Source organism: Populus alba, chromosome 12, assembly GCF_005239225.2.
Source record: "Populus alba chromosome 12, ASM523922v2, whole genome shotgun sequence".
In the NCBI taxonomy this organism is placed as follows: Eukaryota; Viridiplantae; Streptophyta; class Magnoliopsida; order Malpighiales; family Salicaceae; genus Populus; species Populus alba.
In genome coordinates, this window is record NC_133295.1 from 10,654,872 (window position 1) to 10,675,494 (window position 20,623).

Genomic DNA, 20,623 nt, shown 5'->3' on the forward strand with positions numbered 1-20,623 from the left:
TTTCGTACTATGATGGGAACAATATTTTTTTTCTTAAAAAACTAGTATAGAGTGAATTAAATTTACTTGCATTGTAATATCAATTTTATACCTGATAATATTTTATCTAATTTTATTACACGCTCAAAAAATTATGAAAACTATAATTTTTATCGGATGAATTTTATACGTAATAGAATTATATTATTTATTTCATGATGTAATAGAAGTAATTAATTCTACAATATTTAAATTTAAAACCATCAATATTAATATAAATATTTTTAAATTATTTTATAACCTCAATTTCAAAAACATTCTTAATCAAACATATTAAACTATTTTTTTTTCAACTTCAATTTTAATCACAGTTTTAACCAAACACCTATTTTTTGAAAACAACCTCAACTAAAAGTACTTTTTATAAAACAACTTTTTTCAAACCACAACCACAATAACTACCATAATACCAAACATACTCTAAGAATAGGAGACAGTACAGCTTCCATGAGTGGGGTCTTGAGAAGGATAGAGTGTTCTCTACACTCCTCCTCCTCCGACCACCACCACCCCCACCTCCAGGGATAAGAGTTTTCTTTTTCTCAATCGCTATGTGTCCATGTGTAAGTATAGGCTAATCATATGAGACAGAGAGGCAATGTAAAGGTGGTGGAAGAGGGTCCCCTCCAGCTCCAATTAATTTTCAATTACAAAGTTCCCTTCATTGTTCAACAGATATCTCTTTCTTCCCGAATTTAACATAATCTCTCTGTTCGAACATTGTCAGGATAATAATGAATGTCTATGGAGGCAAGGACCGTACGTGGATGCATTCTTCGAATCTATGATCTTAATGAGAGCTTGAAACCCACCTACACTAACTCTATTCAAAGTAATAATTTCCGATCCCCGTTTCACACTCCTTTCTATACTAGATGCATGTACCTCCAGTAAAGATTCATATGAACAATTTTCATGAACAATTTCTTTAAATAAAATAGTACTTGTCATCTTGTTACGATATAAATTCCTGAATTTAAAATATTTATATATCTATGAGTAAATTATAACATGGCACCTTTAATTTTTCAATACTTATTAACTAGATCTTTGATAGTGTTTTGTTATAGTCTCGAGACAAAAAAAAAAAAAAAAACAGTAGAGGTAAAAATATATTTAGTTGTAAAAATAAAAACAAAAACATAACAATAGGTTTTTCTCTCGGATAATTTTAGATTGAATTTTTATATTTTTAAAATATAAGATATAGAAAGGACATGTCTTGAAAGACATTGTTTATTATTTTTTATTCCTAAAACATTTATGTAAAAAAACTCTCAATTCTAAAATTGTTCAACTAAGACATATAAATATAAAATTTATTATTATTATAGTTTTTAAAACTCAACTCAATAGTCAATTCAAGACAAAGTCCGGGTCAACTCAGGCTATTATTTCTATTTTTAGCTCTGTTAAATTTAAATTCATTATTTCATGTTATTGTGTGCTTTTTATTTATGTATTTGATTTTTTGGTAAGATTTTATATTGATCATTGTGTCCTTGTTAAATATTTCATACATGCATTCTAAAAAAGCACAAAATTTTAAGGAATGGATTAAAAAAGAAAGTAGTTAGTTTAATAATTACTTGGCCCAATTTCAGTTTAATTATAACTAGGCTCTTGGTTCTTTTTTAGTTATAGTTACCTGCTTCTTCTTTTTTGTCAATTAAGAATAAACAAACAAAGTATTTATGTTTACGCAATCCAATTATTATTAGAAAGAAAATAAAATTGACTAAAATCACATGCTACTTCAATTTTTTTTTCTTCCTGGTTTCTTGATTGCACCAACTAGTTATTATGGTGACCTATGAGAGTATAATCTATCAAACTAATGATTAATATTAATATTTCAACAAGACTATCAATTTTTATATCATATTAACAGCAATCCCCCTCGTACCACTTTAATATTTGTCTTCTTCTAGTTTTCAGGATTAGAAACACACAAAAAAAAAAAAAAAAAACCCTACAAACTGTTGTTGTATCAAGCATGCCCGACTGACTCTACTGTTAATGGTCTCATCCAACTACAAACTGACCACCTACAACAAATAATTTTTTAAGTGTGTACTTGAATTAAAAAAATATTTTAAAAAAAATACTATAGGTCTATATAGTTCTATAAGCTACATTGTACTTGACAACACAGCTGAAAATCCTTTTTAATACGCAAGTTGTGGTGCTTAGAACTATGTATATTGTAAGAAATAAATTGGTTTATACTAATAGAAACAAAATAATTTGTATATTCTTATGAGGTAATGACGTTTAGAATGATATAGCTTGTGTATTTCAAAATAAAATTGGATTGCACTATTCATCATAACCTATAAATTATATTATTTTCAACAATATTATTTCTCAGAATATTTTTTTCTAGGTTAGCTGTAAATGCTATTTTAAGAAAACAAAGCTGCTCCCACCACGACTCATAACACTGGAGACTGCCCTATCTGCACGCCTGCCGACTTTCAATCCTGTCAGCAGCATTTTAACGAATGCAAACCAAAAAAAAGGACACTTATAGGTAATAATGCCCCTAATGATTAGATGTGCTAAAAAATTAGAGAAATGTAAATACCCCCATAATGCATGCCTGTGGACAGGGGCCATACACACGCAAGAAAGTAGCAGGTAGCAGTCTCTTCAATCTTGAAACATATTCTTGACAGGAAAATAAAATAATCGTGAACCAACTTTTAGTAAAACTCCTTGATTTCTTCTAATTATATGATCATTGTCTTTGGATCATAGATCATCTGGTACATCACATGCTGAATAGCAGCACTAGATGATGATGATGCATGTACTAAAAGCAACAAAACATGATAGAAATTGTCATTTGGCGTGTAGTACTTCAATGGTAAACTCGGAAAACAAAGGCGGAGATTCTGAATCAAGTCAAGAGGATTTATTTCAAGAAAAAAGAACAGAAGATGCAAGGAAATCGCTGATTTGTTCCCAGCTAGCTGGGCTCAGAATGGGGGTGAGCTTGAGCTCATTGGTTCTATGGTCTGACGATGTGCTAAACCGAGTTCGTGTTCCTGGGCTGTTCGGAATAATATATTCGGGCTTTTACGTCCTTTAATTTCTTTTGGTACTTTCAAGAGTCTGAGCTTCAGCAAAGCATCATAGGTTTGGATGAAGTTGTTTGCCAATAGTGTTTATCCGTGCACACATTTTACTCTATAAAACCAATTTACTTACTAAAAGAAACCCGTAAGTTAGCCTCAGTAGAGCACAACCAATTTGCAATGAGACTATTGACATGAGTGGAGCTTTGCCTTCACAAACTTCTAGACACGATCGAGTGTCGAACAAACCGATCTCAATTAACGTTGTGAGCCCTAAAAGCTTCCAGCTTATTCTAAAGTTCATGGCAGAACGGCCTGCTTACTGCGATTAATGGGTCAAATACCAAATCCAACATCCAAGCATTGCAAAGATAGTGCAGCATACTTCGTTTATGCGTTAGTGAAGATTTTTGGCATAGTTGCTGTTACGTGTGCTGTGTACACGTAATAGTATTCAATAGTATCCATCGGTAATTGTCACCGTAATTTATTGATAGAATTATTCCGTCGATAATTTCATTAGTTTTAGATGAATTTCTGGTAGTTTGAACATGCTTTGGGGAGGTTGAACCATATACAATCCTAGGCAGGCCTGACAGTTACTCCGGTAGAGATTTTCGCATAAAATGTCCAGCTAAACAACCTCAAAACTTTTAGCTGTCGCAAAATCAGTGGCATTCACAATGACAAGTCTCCTCCCAGTTCCACAACGGCTGTCTCAAGTTCGCTCAACATATCCGTTGATAGCAAGAAATATAAATATGATAATCGGCATTAAAAAAATAGGAAAAATTCAGAACTGAGGATGATCTATATACCAACTTTTCGATGAATTGCTTTCATGAGTTTAATATAGTTAATTTGGTTTACACAAGTAATTTTCACTGCTTCCATTGTTTGATGAAGACTGTTGGAGGTTCGTATTCCAAAAGGGCTTACATGGTAACACAATCAGCAAATACATCAGCTATCAGTGTAACGTATTAGAGTTGGGAAAATACCATCATTTGGGAGTCATGTGTCGTGGGTACTGTGGTGGTTCTGCCATTTTAACTTCGGCAATATCAATAAGCAAACAGGTTGGCCATAGTCAAGGAAGAATCTATGAATAATACATGTTTTATGTGGTGAAGCAAAGGTCACCGCCATATTAATTGCTGCACCTTGTTTTGCCTCCATGCAAGAGTCTGAGAGGAGAGCAGAAAAGCTGGGAGGCAAGGCTGCAAAGGCAGATTTTGAGTCATGATGTGTACTGCAAACTTCCAATATTGGATAAAGACTGTATTGGACGTTCACGAATGCCAACAGGACTTGCATTGCTTAATTTCTCAGCAGCTCTGAATCAATCATTATAAACATTAATTTCAATCTTACAACGTATATTCTTATGTAATTTTGGATTATCTAAAGGTGAGGTACCGTGCAATAGGCGTGATTTATTCATCACTTTTCATGAATTCCACTTGAAGAGAAAAACTTGGATGGAGGTGAAACATCTGATCCAAGTTTCTTTCTTGCAAGCTCAACATTTCTGATATCCTTCAAACTTTCCTGAGTAGATTTTTTTTTTTTGCAAATTTCCAGCTGATTCAAATGGTCATAGCCTTATTGAAGATAATGAGATTGGTGTACAATCTGAGTTAGGGAACCGGAGGATAGATTGGGTCAATCAGAGATCCAGAAATAAACATAACATAGGCATGCCTCCCAGCATGACAACTGAGGCCAAAAGAAAAATAGCTTGGAGATGAAGAGTTCTTCCTTTCAGATATACACACATTAACACATTCAACAAAGTAAATAATAATAATAATAATAATAATAATAATAATCAAGCTTACAAACATTAAACAATATGATTAACATATACAATCACACTGACTTTTTCTCTGTTTACTAATGAATTTCAAAGCATATATAAAATAAATCAATCTATATGCAGATGATGAGGGTAATTCCAATTAGTCCCTTTTTCATGATGTGAAGCCATATAAATGGAATCCCAAAAAAAAAGGACAAAATCCCTCAAAAACCCTTTAAATCTACAATTCAAATCAAAGAAATCCCAGAAACCACAATGCATTGTATTAGACTATTTCAGCAAGAAGAAACATTAGGAACTAAAATAAAGAAACAACAAGCGAAAACATCAAAAACCCACATCGATTTTTCCCTTAAAAGTGACAGTGAGGACCATTCCACGAGCATTTTGGTCAATGATGAGCTGTACAGAGGCCACTGAAGAAGCAGAGAGCCAGAAGCCATAAGCATTGTCTTTCTTGCGAGGCTGGAGAGTGGGACACGTTGATGATGGGAGAGAAGGTAAATTGAAGAAGCGAGAGTAGTGTATCCGCCATTGCTCTTTCTTGGTGGTCGGATTATATTCTTATTTGTTTTTTAAAATGTATTTTATATATATATATATATATATATATATATATAATTTATTTTTGATATTAGCGCATTAAAATAATTTAAAATATAAAAAATATTAATTGAAAGAAAAAAAATAAAAAAATTTTAATTTTTTTAAAAAATACTTCTGAAACAAAAAAAAACAAACCGAGTTAATTTATCTACTTGCTATGTTTCTTCCTTTGACCTCCAACTTAGTCACTATCTAATAATCTTCTTCTTTTTAATCGTGTTTTTCTAATTGAAAAAAAAAATCATAACACAAAATCTAGATCCAATTCATATTAAATGATTTTTAGATATTAAAATTGGTAATATATTACATTATCCAACATCAATCTTGATTAACCCATAAAATTCATGATTCAAGTCATGTAACCATGATAACCTTATAAAAAATAAATCAAAATAAATTATAAAATTTAATTCTCAATCAATTCAATATTGAATAGTGAAAATAAAAAAAATTAAAATAAAAGATAAAAATAAACAACTCAAGTCAGTCCGAGTAAATCTATAAAACTTATGATATAGATCATGAGAACATTATAACCTATAGAAAACAAATAAAAAAAATTATAAATGTCAATTTTCAACCAACCCAATGTTAAAGATAAAATTGAAAAAAAATATTAAAAAAAATAACTCGAGTCAATCCCGATTAACTTGTCAATGAACGACTTATGTCATGATATTAGAATTACCTTATAGAAAGAAAATTTTTTAAAAAAATATAAAGCTCGATACTCAACCAACTCAATGTTGAATGATGAAATTTGAAATAAAATCAATTAAAAAGAAAAAAATAAAAACAAGTAGCAATTAAAAGAATGAGATCATATTTAACACAAAACAAACTAAGAGGACATTTTGCTATTTTCAGAGAGGGTTAAATGCGGAAAATCAAAGAGATGAGAGAGAAAGGAGATTGGAGAAAAACAATGGGTCTACACTAGACTTTTACTATCCTTACATGTCACTCATGAGGAAGCCATTGCTTAGACAATTTCAAAGACTCCACGAAAGGCCATCAGTGGATCTTGAAGGAAGCCATACAAGCCATCATATCGTGGTAGTATCCTGTACGCGCTAGCATGTGTATTAGACATGCAAGCCAACCCTCCACTTGAATTCCTAACTTAGAAAAAAAAAAAGTTAAATATTTGTTTTAACTTTAAATTTAATCCCTAAATATTTCATTTGTTTCAAATAAAAAAAATTGCATTATATTTTACCAAATAGAGCACCAACCAAGCTTCAAACGTTTTCCCTACCATTGTAAAAAACCAACACCAAGCTATTTGAAATAAACCATCAAGTCTAATTCCACATCAATTCAATGTGAAATGAAAAAAAAAAAAGATTTAAATGATAAGAAAAAAAATGGATTAATAATACAACCCAGGGTGATTTGTGTTTGGTGCTATAATGCAAAGGTGTTATAATAAAACCTTAAAATATTTTAGTTTCTTGAACTTAAAACTTAAAACTAAATGTCTCCTCACAAAAACTTGTGAAAATAAGGTATATTTTCCTCAATCCAAGTTTAATATATTGGTGAGAGAACAACGAATGTCGATGATATAGTATTATTACCCATGTTATTACTCGATCACACAAAGGAAAAAAAATAATTGCATTGAATGCATGCCACCTTCCTGTTTCTTAAAAGACTCTTTTTCAATAAGGACAACCACTTCATAACATTTTTAAATGAGGAGAAATAACTTGACCACTAGAATCTCAATAGTTATATTTGTGATAGTCTATCTTAAGGTAAAGGTAAAAAAAAAAAAAAAAACACCTCTCATTAAAGCTGACAACTTTTTAAGTCTTTACATATTTAATACATAAAGATTTTGGGGTGCTAATGGATAAACATATTTTTAAAATTTAATTTTTAATCTAAGTCCATATATAAAAGAACCAAATGCAAGGTGATAGAAGGGTAAGGGCTTATATCCATACCCAACATCCTTAGGCTTGGCAAAATACTGGGTCTAGATGACATGATTCTAACTTGCTTTCAAATCCAATATTCTTGAGTTTAGCTACATTTTGAGCACGTGCGGACATGGGTCTAGCAAGGTGCTAGACCCAATAACCTTAGATTCGGCTACGTGCTCAGCCTAAATGAACATTAGTCTGGCAAATTACCAGGCCCAACATCCTTGGGTTCAACTATGCATTGATCCCAAGTACAAATGAGTCTAGCGAGCTCTTAGTTTTAACATCATTTGATTCACCTATGTACTCATCCCAAGTACACAAGTCTACCAAGTTGCCATACCCAATATCATTGGTTTCAGCTACGCACTGAACCCAAACAAACATGTTTTTAATGATTTGTTAGACCCAACATCATTAGATTCAGTTATGCATTAAGCCTAAGTATAAAAGGGTCTGGCAAGCTTCCAAACCAAATGTCTTTGGGTTTAAATATGGGCTGAGCCCATGTATACAAAGGTTTGATGAGTTACCAGACCCAACATCCTTGGGTTTAGCTACGCGTTGAGACTAGGTATAAAGGGGTTTAATGAGCTGTCAAACCTAATATCCTTTAGTTCAGCTACAAGATGAGCCTAGGTACACAAAGGTATAGTAAGCTGTTAAACCCAACATCTTTCGGTTCAACTATGCACTGAACCTAGTTACACATAGATCTAACGAGCTACCAAACACAATATCACTAGGTTTAGCAACGTGTGGAGCCAAATAGACATGGACCTGGCATGCTACTAGACTCACTGCCCGTGGGCTTAGCATCATGCCAAGTCCAAGTGAGTATGAGTCCGATGATTATTATAAGCCCCATATTAGACCATAAGGCTTTGTTTGTTTATTTTTTATAACTCCTTAACATAAAATGTTAATGTCAATAATACTTATCTCTCTACACCTCTAGGTGTATAAAAGTCTTCTAAGGGTCTGCCATATTTCCATAATTAATATTAATATTGTATAAGAGATATTTATCACTCATTAATGCTATTAGGAGGAAACGACTCTCTAGCCCTTTAACTCCAACAAAAATGACAAGGTTAGGGGGCTATAAATAGATAAATGGGTCATAATTTTTATTATTTAAATATTCATACTCTAATTCCCATGCATTTGTCATATAAAAACAAGAACAAATACTCTTGTTCTTAGAATTTAAATCTCATTCTCTCATTTATTGCAATCTTATAATAAAAATCAGTGACTTTATCATCTAAAAGGTCTCTAAACCCCACCAAAAATAGATTGTTTTATACCTCCTGCAAATTGAATTTTAGAACAGTTATTATATATATATATATATATATATATATATATATATATATATATATATATCATGCAAAATCACGGGCTTCATATTTCCTTTGTTAAGAAAACAAATCCAGGCAGGGATGGAATTCAATTTTAAGAAAAAATACTAAAATATAATGTTGCTTCTTATAGCTATACCAGCTAAAATTATAGAAGCAATAACTACCAATCCAATTGTTGTCGAGAATGTCGATATGTAAGCCCTTTCCAAAGGTCGAGGACAGGACTTCTCAACCAGATTTCTCAAAGGCAAAAACTGTCCAATGACTTGAATATTCATAGTCCAAACTTGCCCCTCCTTCACGCACAACTAAGCTTACAAGTAATCCTTAGTCTTTTGTTTTAGAATTAACAGGACTAAAAAATGGATTTAATCTCTGTAAGTGTTTAAGTTAATCTAAAGATATCATTTGCTAAAAAAAATGAAAACTAAAGATGACTGAAAGTGTTTAAACATTACTATGTATTTTCCAAGCACTGAAAGCTTTACTTTTGGAGCAAGTAATTTCATATATTCTTCCATAGTTATCCATGTCTTTAAGAATAATTAAATAATAATAATAATGATAAAAGATACACAATTCTGCGATTTGTAAGATCTTTGCAATTGTCGTATGAAATGAAATGGACGGATATTACAAAGGCTTATTTGGCAATATCACGAAGTCGGCATAAAAGTCAAGAATTGCTCATCTTTCACTGGCGTCTTTGGCAAGGTGAATAAGGGGAAAGACCTTGACTACATAATATAAATCATTAACCTGTATCTTCTCAACTTTGAGTAAACCGAGTTTTATGTAGAATTCAATAAAATGGCGGAAGCTACAGTAATTTTTTTCCTACAAAGACTGGAGTGTCTATTACTTCGAGAGACTGAAACCTTCGCCGGACTCGAAGATCAAAAGGAAATGGTAAAGGGAACAATCAAGGAGGTTGGATGCTTCTATGGAGATAGAGGCAATACTGAAGGCTATGCTGTTTTTTCTAGGTGGGAAACTGAACTTAAGAATTTATTTGATGACTTGGATGATCATGTTGATGAGTTTGTTATTCAGATGGATCAGCAACAAGGGTCTGATAGGTTGGGATTGATAGATTGCTTCAGAACTGAACCGCAGAAGATAGAATCTCGACTTGCTGAAACCACTCACAAAATGAAAGAACTCTAGAATTCAAGCACCACTGCAGGTGGCATGGGAGAAAAGATGATATCAAGGAGCAGTCTCACGGAGGGAAGAAGTTCAGACAGAAGTTGATTCGACTGCCAGTGAAGCAGAGAAGGAAGAGAATGAAGGTAACAGAGAACAATCTGATGGAGACAAAGAAGGTCAGACATCGGTTGAGTCTTCTTCTGTTCCATTCAGATTAAAGTACAATAGCTTACCTTATTACCTTAGATCTTGTCTGATTTATTGTTGCATCTTCCCTGAGAATTACGGGATAGCTAAGGGGAGATTGATCCGATTGTTGGTAGCCGAAGGTCTGATACAAGAAAAAGCTGGTCAAATAGTGGAGGATATAGCAGAGGAAAATATAAATGATCTTGTGAGACAGGGAATGCTTCTAGTTAATGATGACCTCCGAGATAATGGAACTTAAGTCACTGTTCTCTCTCCTTATCGTGTGTTCCTTCGCGATAGCTACACAACAGCTCATCCCGATTCAGAGTTTTCCATTCCACGTAAAGCACGCCGTATTTTAACTCCAGATATGACGAAAGTTGCAGAGAGTTTAAGCAATATCCAACCCCGGTCTTTATTCTTGTTCGGGAAGCAAGAACTTTCTGACGAGAACTGGCTGAATTTCGAAGGGGCAAAATTCTTACGGGTGCTAGATCTAGAAGATGCCAAGATCAGGAGATTACCAGATGAAGTGGGAGACCTGATTCACCTGGCATACCTTGGATTGAAGAACAATGAATTAAATGAGTTTCCAGATAGACTTGGTAATTTGCGAGCACTACAGAGTTTGGACATTAGATGGTGTGGAGACTTGACAGAACTATCAACCGCGATCCTAAAGCTTGTGAGACTGAGGCACCTCAAAATGTTCAAGAGCAGAAATGTTAGCGGAATGAAGCTATCAGGGGGGATAGGTACCCTTGGAAGCCTCCTGACCCTTACTGGTGTACATGCCGGTGGCAAAATTGCAGGAGAACTAAGGAAGCTGACACAGCTAAGAAGGCTGGGAGTGATGGATGTTGCGGAAGAGAATGCAGACGAGCTATATGCTTCTATAATGGTGATGCAGGGTCTTCTTTCCCTATCTCTAGAAGCAAAGCACACTTTTGACGAAGGTCATCTTGTCCTCCGGGATTCATTCTCACCGCCGTCTATTCTTAGGAAACTCCGCCTTGAAGGTCTTCTAGAAAACACCAAACTGGCTTGGTTCAATGGAAAGTCTTACAAAGCTGAGGCTAGGTTTTTCTCATTTATCTGAGAATCCAACATTAGTTCTTCAAGTCCTACCTAATTTGGAAAAACCTTGTGGCATGCTTATGATGGAAGGCAATTAGGAAAAGATTTCTGTAAGGCTGGTGGATTTCCCAAGCTTGAGGTTCTCATCATTGCCTCTCGTGTTCTTGAGGAATGGACAGAGCTTGAGGAGGGAGCTCTATCAAGATTAAAGTATCTCCACTTCCATAGCTGCTTGAATCTGAGGATGCTCCCTGAAGGTTTGCAAGTGACCACAGTGGAGGAACTGGTTTGCTGCCTTTGCTTGATGAGCAAGAACAAAGATTGAAACCTGATGGTGGGGTAGAAAATTACTACAAGATTAGGAACATTCCAAAGGTAACATTCATCCCTGCATCTGTGGTCGCTTCTAGGTTCAATGAAAGGTTCAGCAGTCCCCCAACTCCAGCTACTGATAAAGAATGAACTCATCTAGCATAGTGACATGTTTCTGTTATTTCAGCATGCAGTTTTACGCACGTGGTTCTAATTTACATATTTAGCAACAGTGTTATTTAAGAATAAAGTCATGTTGTGGCCCCTATTTAATAACCTCCCTTTAATGTATTGATGAGTTAATGTCCTCTAGGTAGGTAATGGTGTTGGTTTCTCAAAACATATACACAAATTAGAAACAGTAAATTTAAATTTTTTTTTAGGTGTCCTAAAGGTCCTATTAGACATATCTATAATTATTTAGAGTTTATATAAATATTACTTAAAAATCATATATTATTTCCAGATAAGTTATCATAAACTACAAGTCATTCAAGTGTTCGGTCTCTAATGATAATCCACACGAATCACCAGTGAGAAATTTCTTAAACCCCTTTAGGTGAGATGGATTGCTATACCTTCGAGTAATAACCTTTTTTTTTTTTTTTAGGTCTTTATATATTGTACTCTATTCATAGAAAATAAAAGACATGATTGTTTATTTATAGAGAAACCTAAAAACTCTATAAATGACAAAGTAAGTATGAGGCTTCATTCCTTGATTAAACTACATCTTTTTATTCATTCTCATTTGAGTTTTCAGCTATATTATCATCTAGAAGGGAAAGTGCTCGTCTAACAAACCTTTTAACCTTATTTTTCTAGGACTAGAAACATAATATCTATTAATACTCTTAGTACTCGATTTGTCCATCTTTTCCATTAAAACCTCCATCATTACCTCTAACATATCTTGTCTTTCTACAAGATTCTTTGTCTTCGATTAAATAACATGTTTTGATGACATTGTGTATTCCTGCAATAAAGGTTAGTAGTAAGGAAAAAATTTCTCACACAATCCCTCAAGTGTGTATACTCGATTTAATATCACTTTACTCGTATTTCACACAATTCAATCAAACTTTTTCACTATAATTATCTCACTATCCTTGACTTCATTATTCTTTTACTTAGGTTTTTAAAGGTAATTTAGGAACTTAATAAATAATAAATCAAAACAACATAATGATTTTATAATAATAAAAACTTTCAGAATCAAGAAATATACAAAACTAATCAAAATAAAACTTGAGGATAAATTTATGAATAACAATGTGAATTCATGCGAAATATAATGATTAAAAGAAGACATGAAATAAAAAAAAGAAATTTATATTAAAGATAAAAAAAAAAAAAAAAACTAACTAATTCAAGAAGTCAATATTCAATTTCAAGAAAGAAAACAATTAAAATAAAGCAAGAAATATTTATACTATCCAAATTTAAATGAAACAAGGTAAGATAATTTTTTTTAAAAAAAAAAACAAGGATTAAATTTTACAATACCATGATTTGGTTTGTACCTATTCTGATAAAATCAAGAAAACACTTGAAAAATCTTTCATCCAACCATAAACTCTAAGGGCTTTTATTTGATTATGTTCCTTCAACTTTTCCACACAATTCAGCAAGAACAAGACTTTTTTTTTTTTTTATTATTCTAGGCTGAAATCAAGAAAGATAGAAGATGAAGAATAAGAACATATTTTTTCTTTGATGTGTTCGGAAAAATTTTAAAAAAAATTAAGCATAATGATTTTTTTTATATAGGGCTTGACATAAACTTGAAATAATTAGAGAATAATAGACTTTTTTAAAAATAAAAAAATTAAGACCCTAGTCGAAACTAGGAAAAAAGAAAATCAAGAAACAACATAAATTAAATATTAAAGGGATATAACTTGATAATAGCACAAACTCTGATACCAATCGATATAGACACCTCTCGAGATAGACTAAAATTCATAATTAAATAGTTTGCAACTTGATTCAACAAAAACTTGTACCTTAGAGAATCAAAGTTAATATGCGATCACCCCCACTCTATAATTATAAAGAGATATGAATAAGTAGTATGAAATCACAATGAAGTTAATCAATCCTTTAAAAAATTTGCAAGTTTAATTAATAATTTAGTATGGAAATCACTCAACTATAAAATATAAAAACAATGTCTATTTCTTTATTAAAGAAATAGACTAACTTCAAAAATTCTTTACAAAAGAGTTTATACTAGAAAGAATTCTAGGACTAATAGGATATCCTTAATGGATATGGATGATGATGATGATGATGATGATAATCTAATTAATCTAAATTTAAATAAAGGCCTAATATATTTTAAAAAGTATAATAATAACTAAATTATAAATAAAACAATAGTCCAACTAATTTAAATAAAATCAAAATCATTTTTGTTATCTATTAGCATAATCAAAGCCCAACTTCAAATGCATGGTTCTCTTTCGTATTAATGAATTAGAAGTTGTGTCATATATCAATGGAAAGCTATGAATGTCTACTTTTAAATTCAACTGGAATCACATTAAAACTTCATATGGATTTTTAGTCATGACCAAGATAGATTTAAATATTCTTATTTCAATTTTTTGTAATGTTTGAATGCCCACCAACTAAACCTTCTTGAACATGAATTGAAATTAATCAAGGTTTTTTTTTATTATTTAATATATTATTGAAGTCCATCTTAGCGCATATATTTTAAAGAAGTCTATTGAAAGCCTCTTTAAATCTCTTAGCTCTGAGTCTTATCATTGGACCAACAAGATCCTCTAACATATCTTTTGTTGTTACTTTGATTATATCACCAATAATCCTAGGTTATTGCTCGTTGTGTGTTCCAATCCCAAGTTAGTTTGTTTATTGTATTCTCTTAAATAACCATGACTGGAAGAGGTCGTAGAATAGAACGTGTTTAGGTAAGAGGGGATGAGAAGGTTCCCCATTAAAGAAAAACATTCAAGAACTTGTGATATAAGAGATGTAGAGATGATTACATGATTGAAAAGAGATGTTTAGAAACCGGTGATAAAAGACATATGAAGATAAATCATAAAATTTATTTGTCCATTAATGGAGGTGGGGAGCTTGTGAATCATAAAAGAGTGATCATGAATTCATGACTAGTTTTGAAAACTCATTTTAGAAACATGAGCAAAGGTGATGAATTTTTTTATTAGGATAAGTATTGTGGAGATTTTGGTTATCCCATTTATGGTGAGATGGATATGAATTAATATTCTCCATCAATTTATTATGTTTATTTTGATGATGATTATATTAATGATGATATAATAATAATAATAAAAAGGACATTAATAGTAGTAATGATGTCATTAATTGTGTCCTTGTTTGATAAGTAAGAGGTTGAATGCAAAATACAAAACTTGAACCTGCTTAACAAAACTAAAATTATTCATTTAAATTATATTGATCCTTTTTGTTGTAACTTTACTATTATCATAGATGTAGATGAATTTAAAGGTTATATGGATACAAAAAATACTTATAAAGCAAGTTTAAAGCTTGCAATTTATTATTCTAGAAACCAATGAAAAAGAAATAATTTGTCAATTATTATTTCTTATATGAATTTTAAAATGAAGGAATTAAATTTGATACCTAAAATTATTATATAATTAAAACAAAGAAAGAAAAAAGGCCGTAGAATTTTGATTGGATATCCATAAAATCATAAAATCAAGGCAAGAATAATTTAAATTTAATGTAAAGTTTTTTCCAACCCTGAAAGATTAATACTTGATAGTTATTAAACATAATTTTTTTCCCCACAAACTATCATCCCTTCGATTCCCAGGATTCAATGCGGGAAGCCGATCACCAAAAACCCCGCGCCTTGCCTTTGAAGACCATCCCTTCTTCTATCCTCAGCCTCCACACAACTACCCCGGTATTCACCTTGACACACCCCTCTTTCCTTAAACTCTTCCGTAATCTCCCCCAAGTTTGGGAATCCTCAAGTTCAGGAATCAAACAAACCGACAAGAATCCCTGAGAACCGACCGTTAACTTTAGCAGTTACTGCATTTCCATCGTAAGTAAAAACACCCTGGAGCTTTTGGACACCAAAATACTCTCTTCCTACATCAATCACTAATGGGCCAAACGAGCTACGGAACTCGCTCCGAACTTGAGAATGGAATGGATCTGGGGCGTATATTCGGAGGCAAAGTAGTGGAAACATTGAAGTGTTGGCTAGTGATTTGAGCATCTAAAAACTACAATCTTAAAGATGTGTTTTATCTCATATATTAAGAACAAAAAAAAAAAAAAAAAAGAGGAATAAATAAACAAACCTTGAAGCTCTTTAGCATCGCAATGACAAAGTTGCAAAAAAGATCTTAGCTTACCAGTTACAGTCAGCGCGCCACCAACTCAAAGGAAATGTGTTACCACGTATGCTAACAAAATAAATACAGGTCCCTTTACATACCATGATAATAATTGCTACATTCAAGAATGCTGAGCCACCCTTACTCCATCACTATCAGTTGTGAGTTATGATCAATTCAAGCCTACTGCATCATTGGTATATTACTACGGGCATGCCCGGGTCGGTCCAAAATCTAAATGCTTTTGCTTGCCCAGTACATAGAAAATTACTGTGTTAACCAAAATAAATGAAGGTTTTCTGCACAAAAATGTATCTAACATTCCGTTTGGTTATCGACCACAACTGCTTGTACAACACAGTTATTCAGCAAAAAGGCTCGCAGCATGAGTGAATATGACCATTTGCAACTACCTATTCTACTGATATTTGTCAAAAGTATCTACATGGTTGCTCATCCAAAGATGAAATCCTCTGAAACTATAAGCTACATGTTGAGGGGGGATCTGTACATGATATAGAAGCAATGAAACTAGAAAATAACTGTTTTCCACCCGTCACAACCATGGATGCTCTTTCTTGTCTTCTTCTCCCTACATTAAGATTCAGAAATTTCTACATCAGATGGAGGCAGGTGTGTAGGGATTAGGGATTCCCTTTCCAAATTCTACGTGTAATAGCTCTCAACATGTCCCTTTATCTCAATAATCATTAGGTGTAAAAGTGGCAGAGATAAATGTAACAAACATGACAAGCAGGTGACATATAATTCCCACTTTCAGATTCAGTTGCAGTTACTTTGCATGAATGGCTTTCACCAACTCGTAGAGAAAGACATAGAGAGACAGACGGACAGAAACTTGCATAAGAACAACTGATGAAATTCCATATTCTACCACTTAGGTTCAAATGGGTGAAGTGTGACCAGCTTCAGCTATTTGCAGATACAGTTAAAGGGGCAGAGCACCAGAAGTGATTTGACAAGTTCAGTTCAGCAGACAACTAAAATTTCTTACCTTATCTCAGAAAAATCCAGGTTCCGGTTTCTCATCTTCATCATGATCAGAATCATAATCAACACCATTCCATACGTGACGCTTTGGTCTTTGATCCATGTTCTCTTCATCCTGTCCAACCACACATCCAACAAGTTCAAAAAGGAAAGAGATAAACCCAAGAAGTAATGGCAATTGAGTTATTTCCAGAAAATTTTCCACAGCCCACCAACCTCTTCCGGAACTTCAGTTGTAGCTGGTGTTGTCTGAAAAGGTACACTGGGAGCATTAGAAAGTCTAGAAAGTTGCTCTAGTAGTATGTTCCTGAAAAAGTTGCAAGTCACAAAATTGAACAAGCAGACATAATTACAAAGAAAGTTGGAAGGACAGTAAACAAATATTTGTACAGAACTTTTGTAAAACCATTATATCTACAACCACATTTGGGTACCTAATTAAGTTCTATGCATGAGAGAGAGAGAGATAGTGAGAGAAAATTGCAGTTTAAGCACGCAGACATTTTCTTGGAAAATTTAACCACTGCATTAACAAATAGTGAATGTAACGAATATCAGAACAGATGAGAAACAATTGTGGTAATTCAATAATTGATACAGAATGCCTGGTGACAGAACTTAATTTTAGGCCTCATGAAATAAAAGACCTCAAACCTGAGTTTTTAGTCATAATGCATGGGTTCTCAGCTAAGAGATTGTCAATCTGATTCAGTCCCATTCATAAGCTTCTATTTAAATTAAATAATTGCCTTCATTCTTGTGACTATCCAAGAATATAGGAGGAATTTTGAACAAGAAACTTATAAAAGAGGCAATCAGCTAAGAACAAGAACATAATTTAGCACATGAATGCACCATGCTCTAAACTATAGTGAAAATGAAGTTGATCCCATTTTAACATAGGAATTCTGACCCCATGTTCCAAAGAAGTATATGGCAAACCCTTATTTGATATGAGAAATAGAAGGGGCATATCAACTAGAAGTAGTTATGCCCTGTTTATAGATTACAAAGTTGACAGGCATTATATGTTAAATGCAAAATGATTTTGCTTGTAGGTTCCAATCTCTCAGAGTTATATCCTCGATCTTGAAATGTAATTCACTTAGTACTAATTGCAACTTTAGTTATAAGGAAGTAATGAAGTACTGACAATCACCTTATTCTCTCCATGTCTTTGGGTGTGTTTAGGTTCTCCATATTGGATGGGTCAGCATGAAGGGTGTATTCAGGGCCAAAGTACTCGTAGTACTCATTGTAAGGCAATTTGTTATCTGGTTCCACCCCAACTGCAACTGCTGTCTGAGATAAAGGAACATGTGTATGAATAACTTAGCATTGTTATGAAATCAATCTATGAGTGCATGTTTTTTATGTGCATGTGTGTGCGCAAGCATACGCATGTGGGGAGAGAGAGAGACCTCATAGCACCAGCAACGGGCAACATTCCTGATAGTATACCCACCCCCACCCAATACCATCAGAGGAACATTAAAAGATCTAATAAATCTAAGGCAGTCTGCATGGCCCTTAACAGACAGGTTGAAACACCCCAACCTATCACCAGATAATGAATCTGCTCCACATTGGAGAACAACTGCATCAGGTTGATAAACCTCCATCACTTTTTGGATGAGTGGCCGAAACAGAGCACGGAAACATTCATCATCCATCCCATCTTTTAAAGGAATATTCAGGGCATAGTTCTTCCCTTTCCCAACTCCAATGTCCTTGATGTGCCCCGTCCCTGGAAAGAAATCTCCATATTTATGGAAGGACACAGTCATAACCCTGTCAGTTGTATAGAATGCTTCCTCAACACCATCGCCATGGTGGACATCAATATCTACATACAATACACGCTGCCCAAATCCATTCAAAGAAGGCATTCAGAAAAACATTAAGAAATCAGAACATGCAGCCATGTCAATTCACAAAACTTGAAAGATAAACAAAATTTTCTCCAATACAAATTGAATGCGATCACACGAGCCAAAAAAAAAAATTATCACTCTTAACATGGCCATTCAAAATCGATCATGTCCCAAATAAAATTGGAAATGAACAGATACCAGGTGCACTTCGACCATTTGTACCAGTATGGTCGAATACAGAGAAACTACTGTATCTCAAAAAAGGCATATATCAAAAAACCATCATTAGCTTTCCCGGTCTGAATAACTAGGATGCATAACATTTTTGCTGTCATTCATCATCTCATTAAGCAAGTGGATATTGATACCACCTACCCCTAACTTGGACTCTCAAAAAACAACCATTACTTTTACTCGAAAACTGGACACACAAAATAATACATTACTCACCAAGACTTTGCTTAAAATTGATAAAAACATAGCTTAGTGGAAATAAACTAACTACAAATAAACCCTGTACCAAAAAATACCATCTAAGAAGGAAAACAGGGAAATAAAAGAATATCAAACACAAATTATCATTTACAAAAACAAAACCTACATAATGAAACCAGTAAAAACCCTAAAGCAAACAAACAATAACCGAAATACATGAGAAATAAAGTAAAGGAGAGAAAGAGATGCACTAGTAAATTACCTTATGAACTTTGAGCAACTCAAGAATGCCAAGAACAATATCATTAACATAACAAAACCCAGAAGCCTCACTCCTCTTCGCATGATGTAAGCCACCAGCCCAATTCAAAGCAATATCAGCATCCCCTCTATTAAGCTTAACAGCACAGCCAATTGAGCCACCAGCAGAGGCCTGACAAAATTCAAATAACCCATAAAAAACCGGACAATCTTCACCAATATTAAACCTCTTCAACTGCCTCCCATGTGCCGGATCACTCGCTGATTGTGGTGACACTGAAGACAAGAATTCCACGTAATCATCAGAATGGAACCACCCTATGTCTTCAGGACCTGCTGGGAATGGACGGTTGATTTCCATCCGATGGTGGAGAGCGTAGTTGATTATCAAGTTGTGGGCCATTCGGATTCTGTGGGGTTTCATTGAGTGGCCTTGACCGTAGTAGTATTCCCCGATTGTGGGCTCGTAGAAGTAGCTGACTCGGCGTTTTTCTGCGTCTGTTCCTGTTGATGGTAGGGATGCGCCTCCATTGGTGTCCAGCATTTTTTTTCAAATAAGAAATTGAAAATCTGTGTGCTTGCCTCTCTCTCAAGAGGTGGGGGGAGAAGGAGGTAGAGCTTTGTAAGAGGAGATGAAAAATAGGGTGGAATACGTTCTCAGAACAAGGATTACAATTCCATCCAAAGTCTTCAAAACCAATTTTGTATTGATTACCTTACCCTTGTATAAAATATTAATATGGTTGAATCCCACCTTTATTGATTTATAAGAAGAATATGAATTATATTAATGATTATTGAAAAAGAATTCTTCTCTTCTTTACGAAAAAAATATAAATAATCTAAATTTTTTTTTTAAAAAAAAAATTAACTTTGATTATCAAATTATCGAAGACCTAGGAGCACTGGTTGTATCTATATAACTTCATCAATACAATATAAAGATATAAAATTATTATAAATTGGATAATATATAAAATATAAACTCGAATTATTTTTATATTTAAAAAATATTTAAAAAAAATCAAATTTTTTTATTTTAAATTAATATTTTTTTATATTTTCAAATTATTTTAATACTCCAATATTAAAAA

General features: G+C 33.2%; 1 protein-coding gene and 1 pseudogene across 1 annotated transcript; one reads left to right on the top strand and one right to left on the bottom strand.

Moving 5' to 3' along the window:
- Window positions 1-9,481: 9,481 nt before the first annotated feature.
- LOC118044815 (putative disease resistance protein At1g58400) lies at window positions 9,482-11,833 on the top strand (annotated as a pseudogene).
- Window positions 11,834-16,223: 4,390 nt separating this feature from the next.
- On the bottom strand, window positions 16,224-20,262 carry LOC118044814 (histone deacetylase 6). Its single transcript, XM_035053300.2, has 6 exons — window positions 19,531-20,262; window positions 18,381-18,821; window positions 18,119-18,261; window positions 17,176-17,266; window positions 16,964-17,074; window positions 16,224-16,540 (listed from the first exon to the last, which is right to left on the bottom strand). The coding sequence occupies exons 1-5, from the start codon at window positions 20,071-20,073 to the stop codon at window positions 16,970-16,972; spliced, it is 1,323 nt and encodes a 440-aa protein (XP_034909191.1). The 5' UTR covers window positions 20,074-20,262; the 3' UTR covers window positions 16,224-16,540; window positions 16,964-16,969.
- Between the last annotated feature and the right edge of the window lie 361 nt (window positions 20,263-20,623).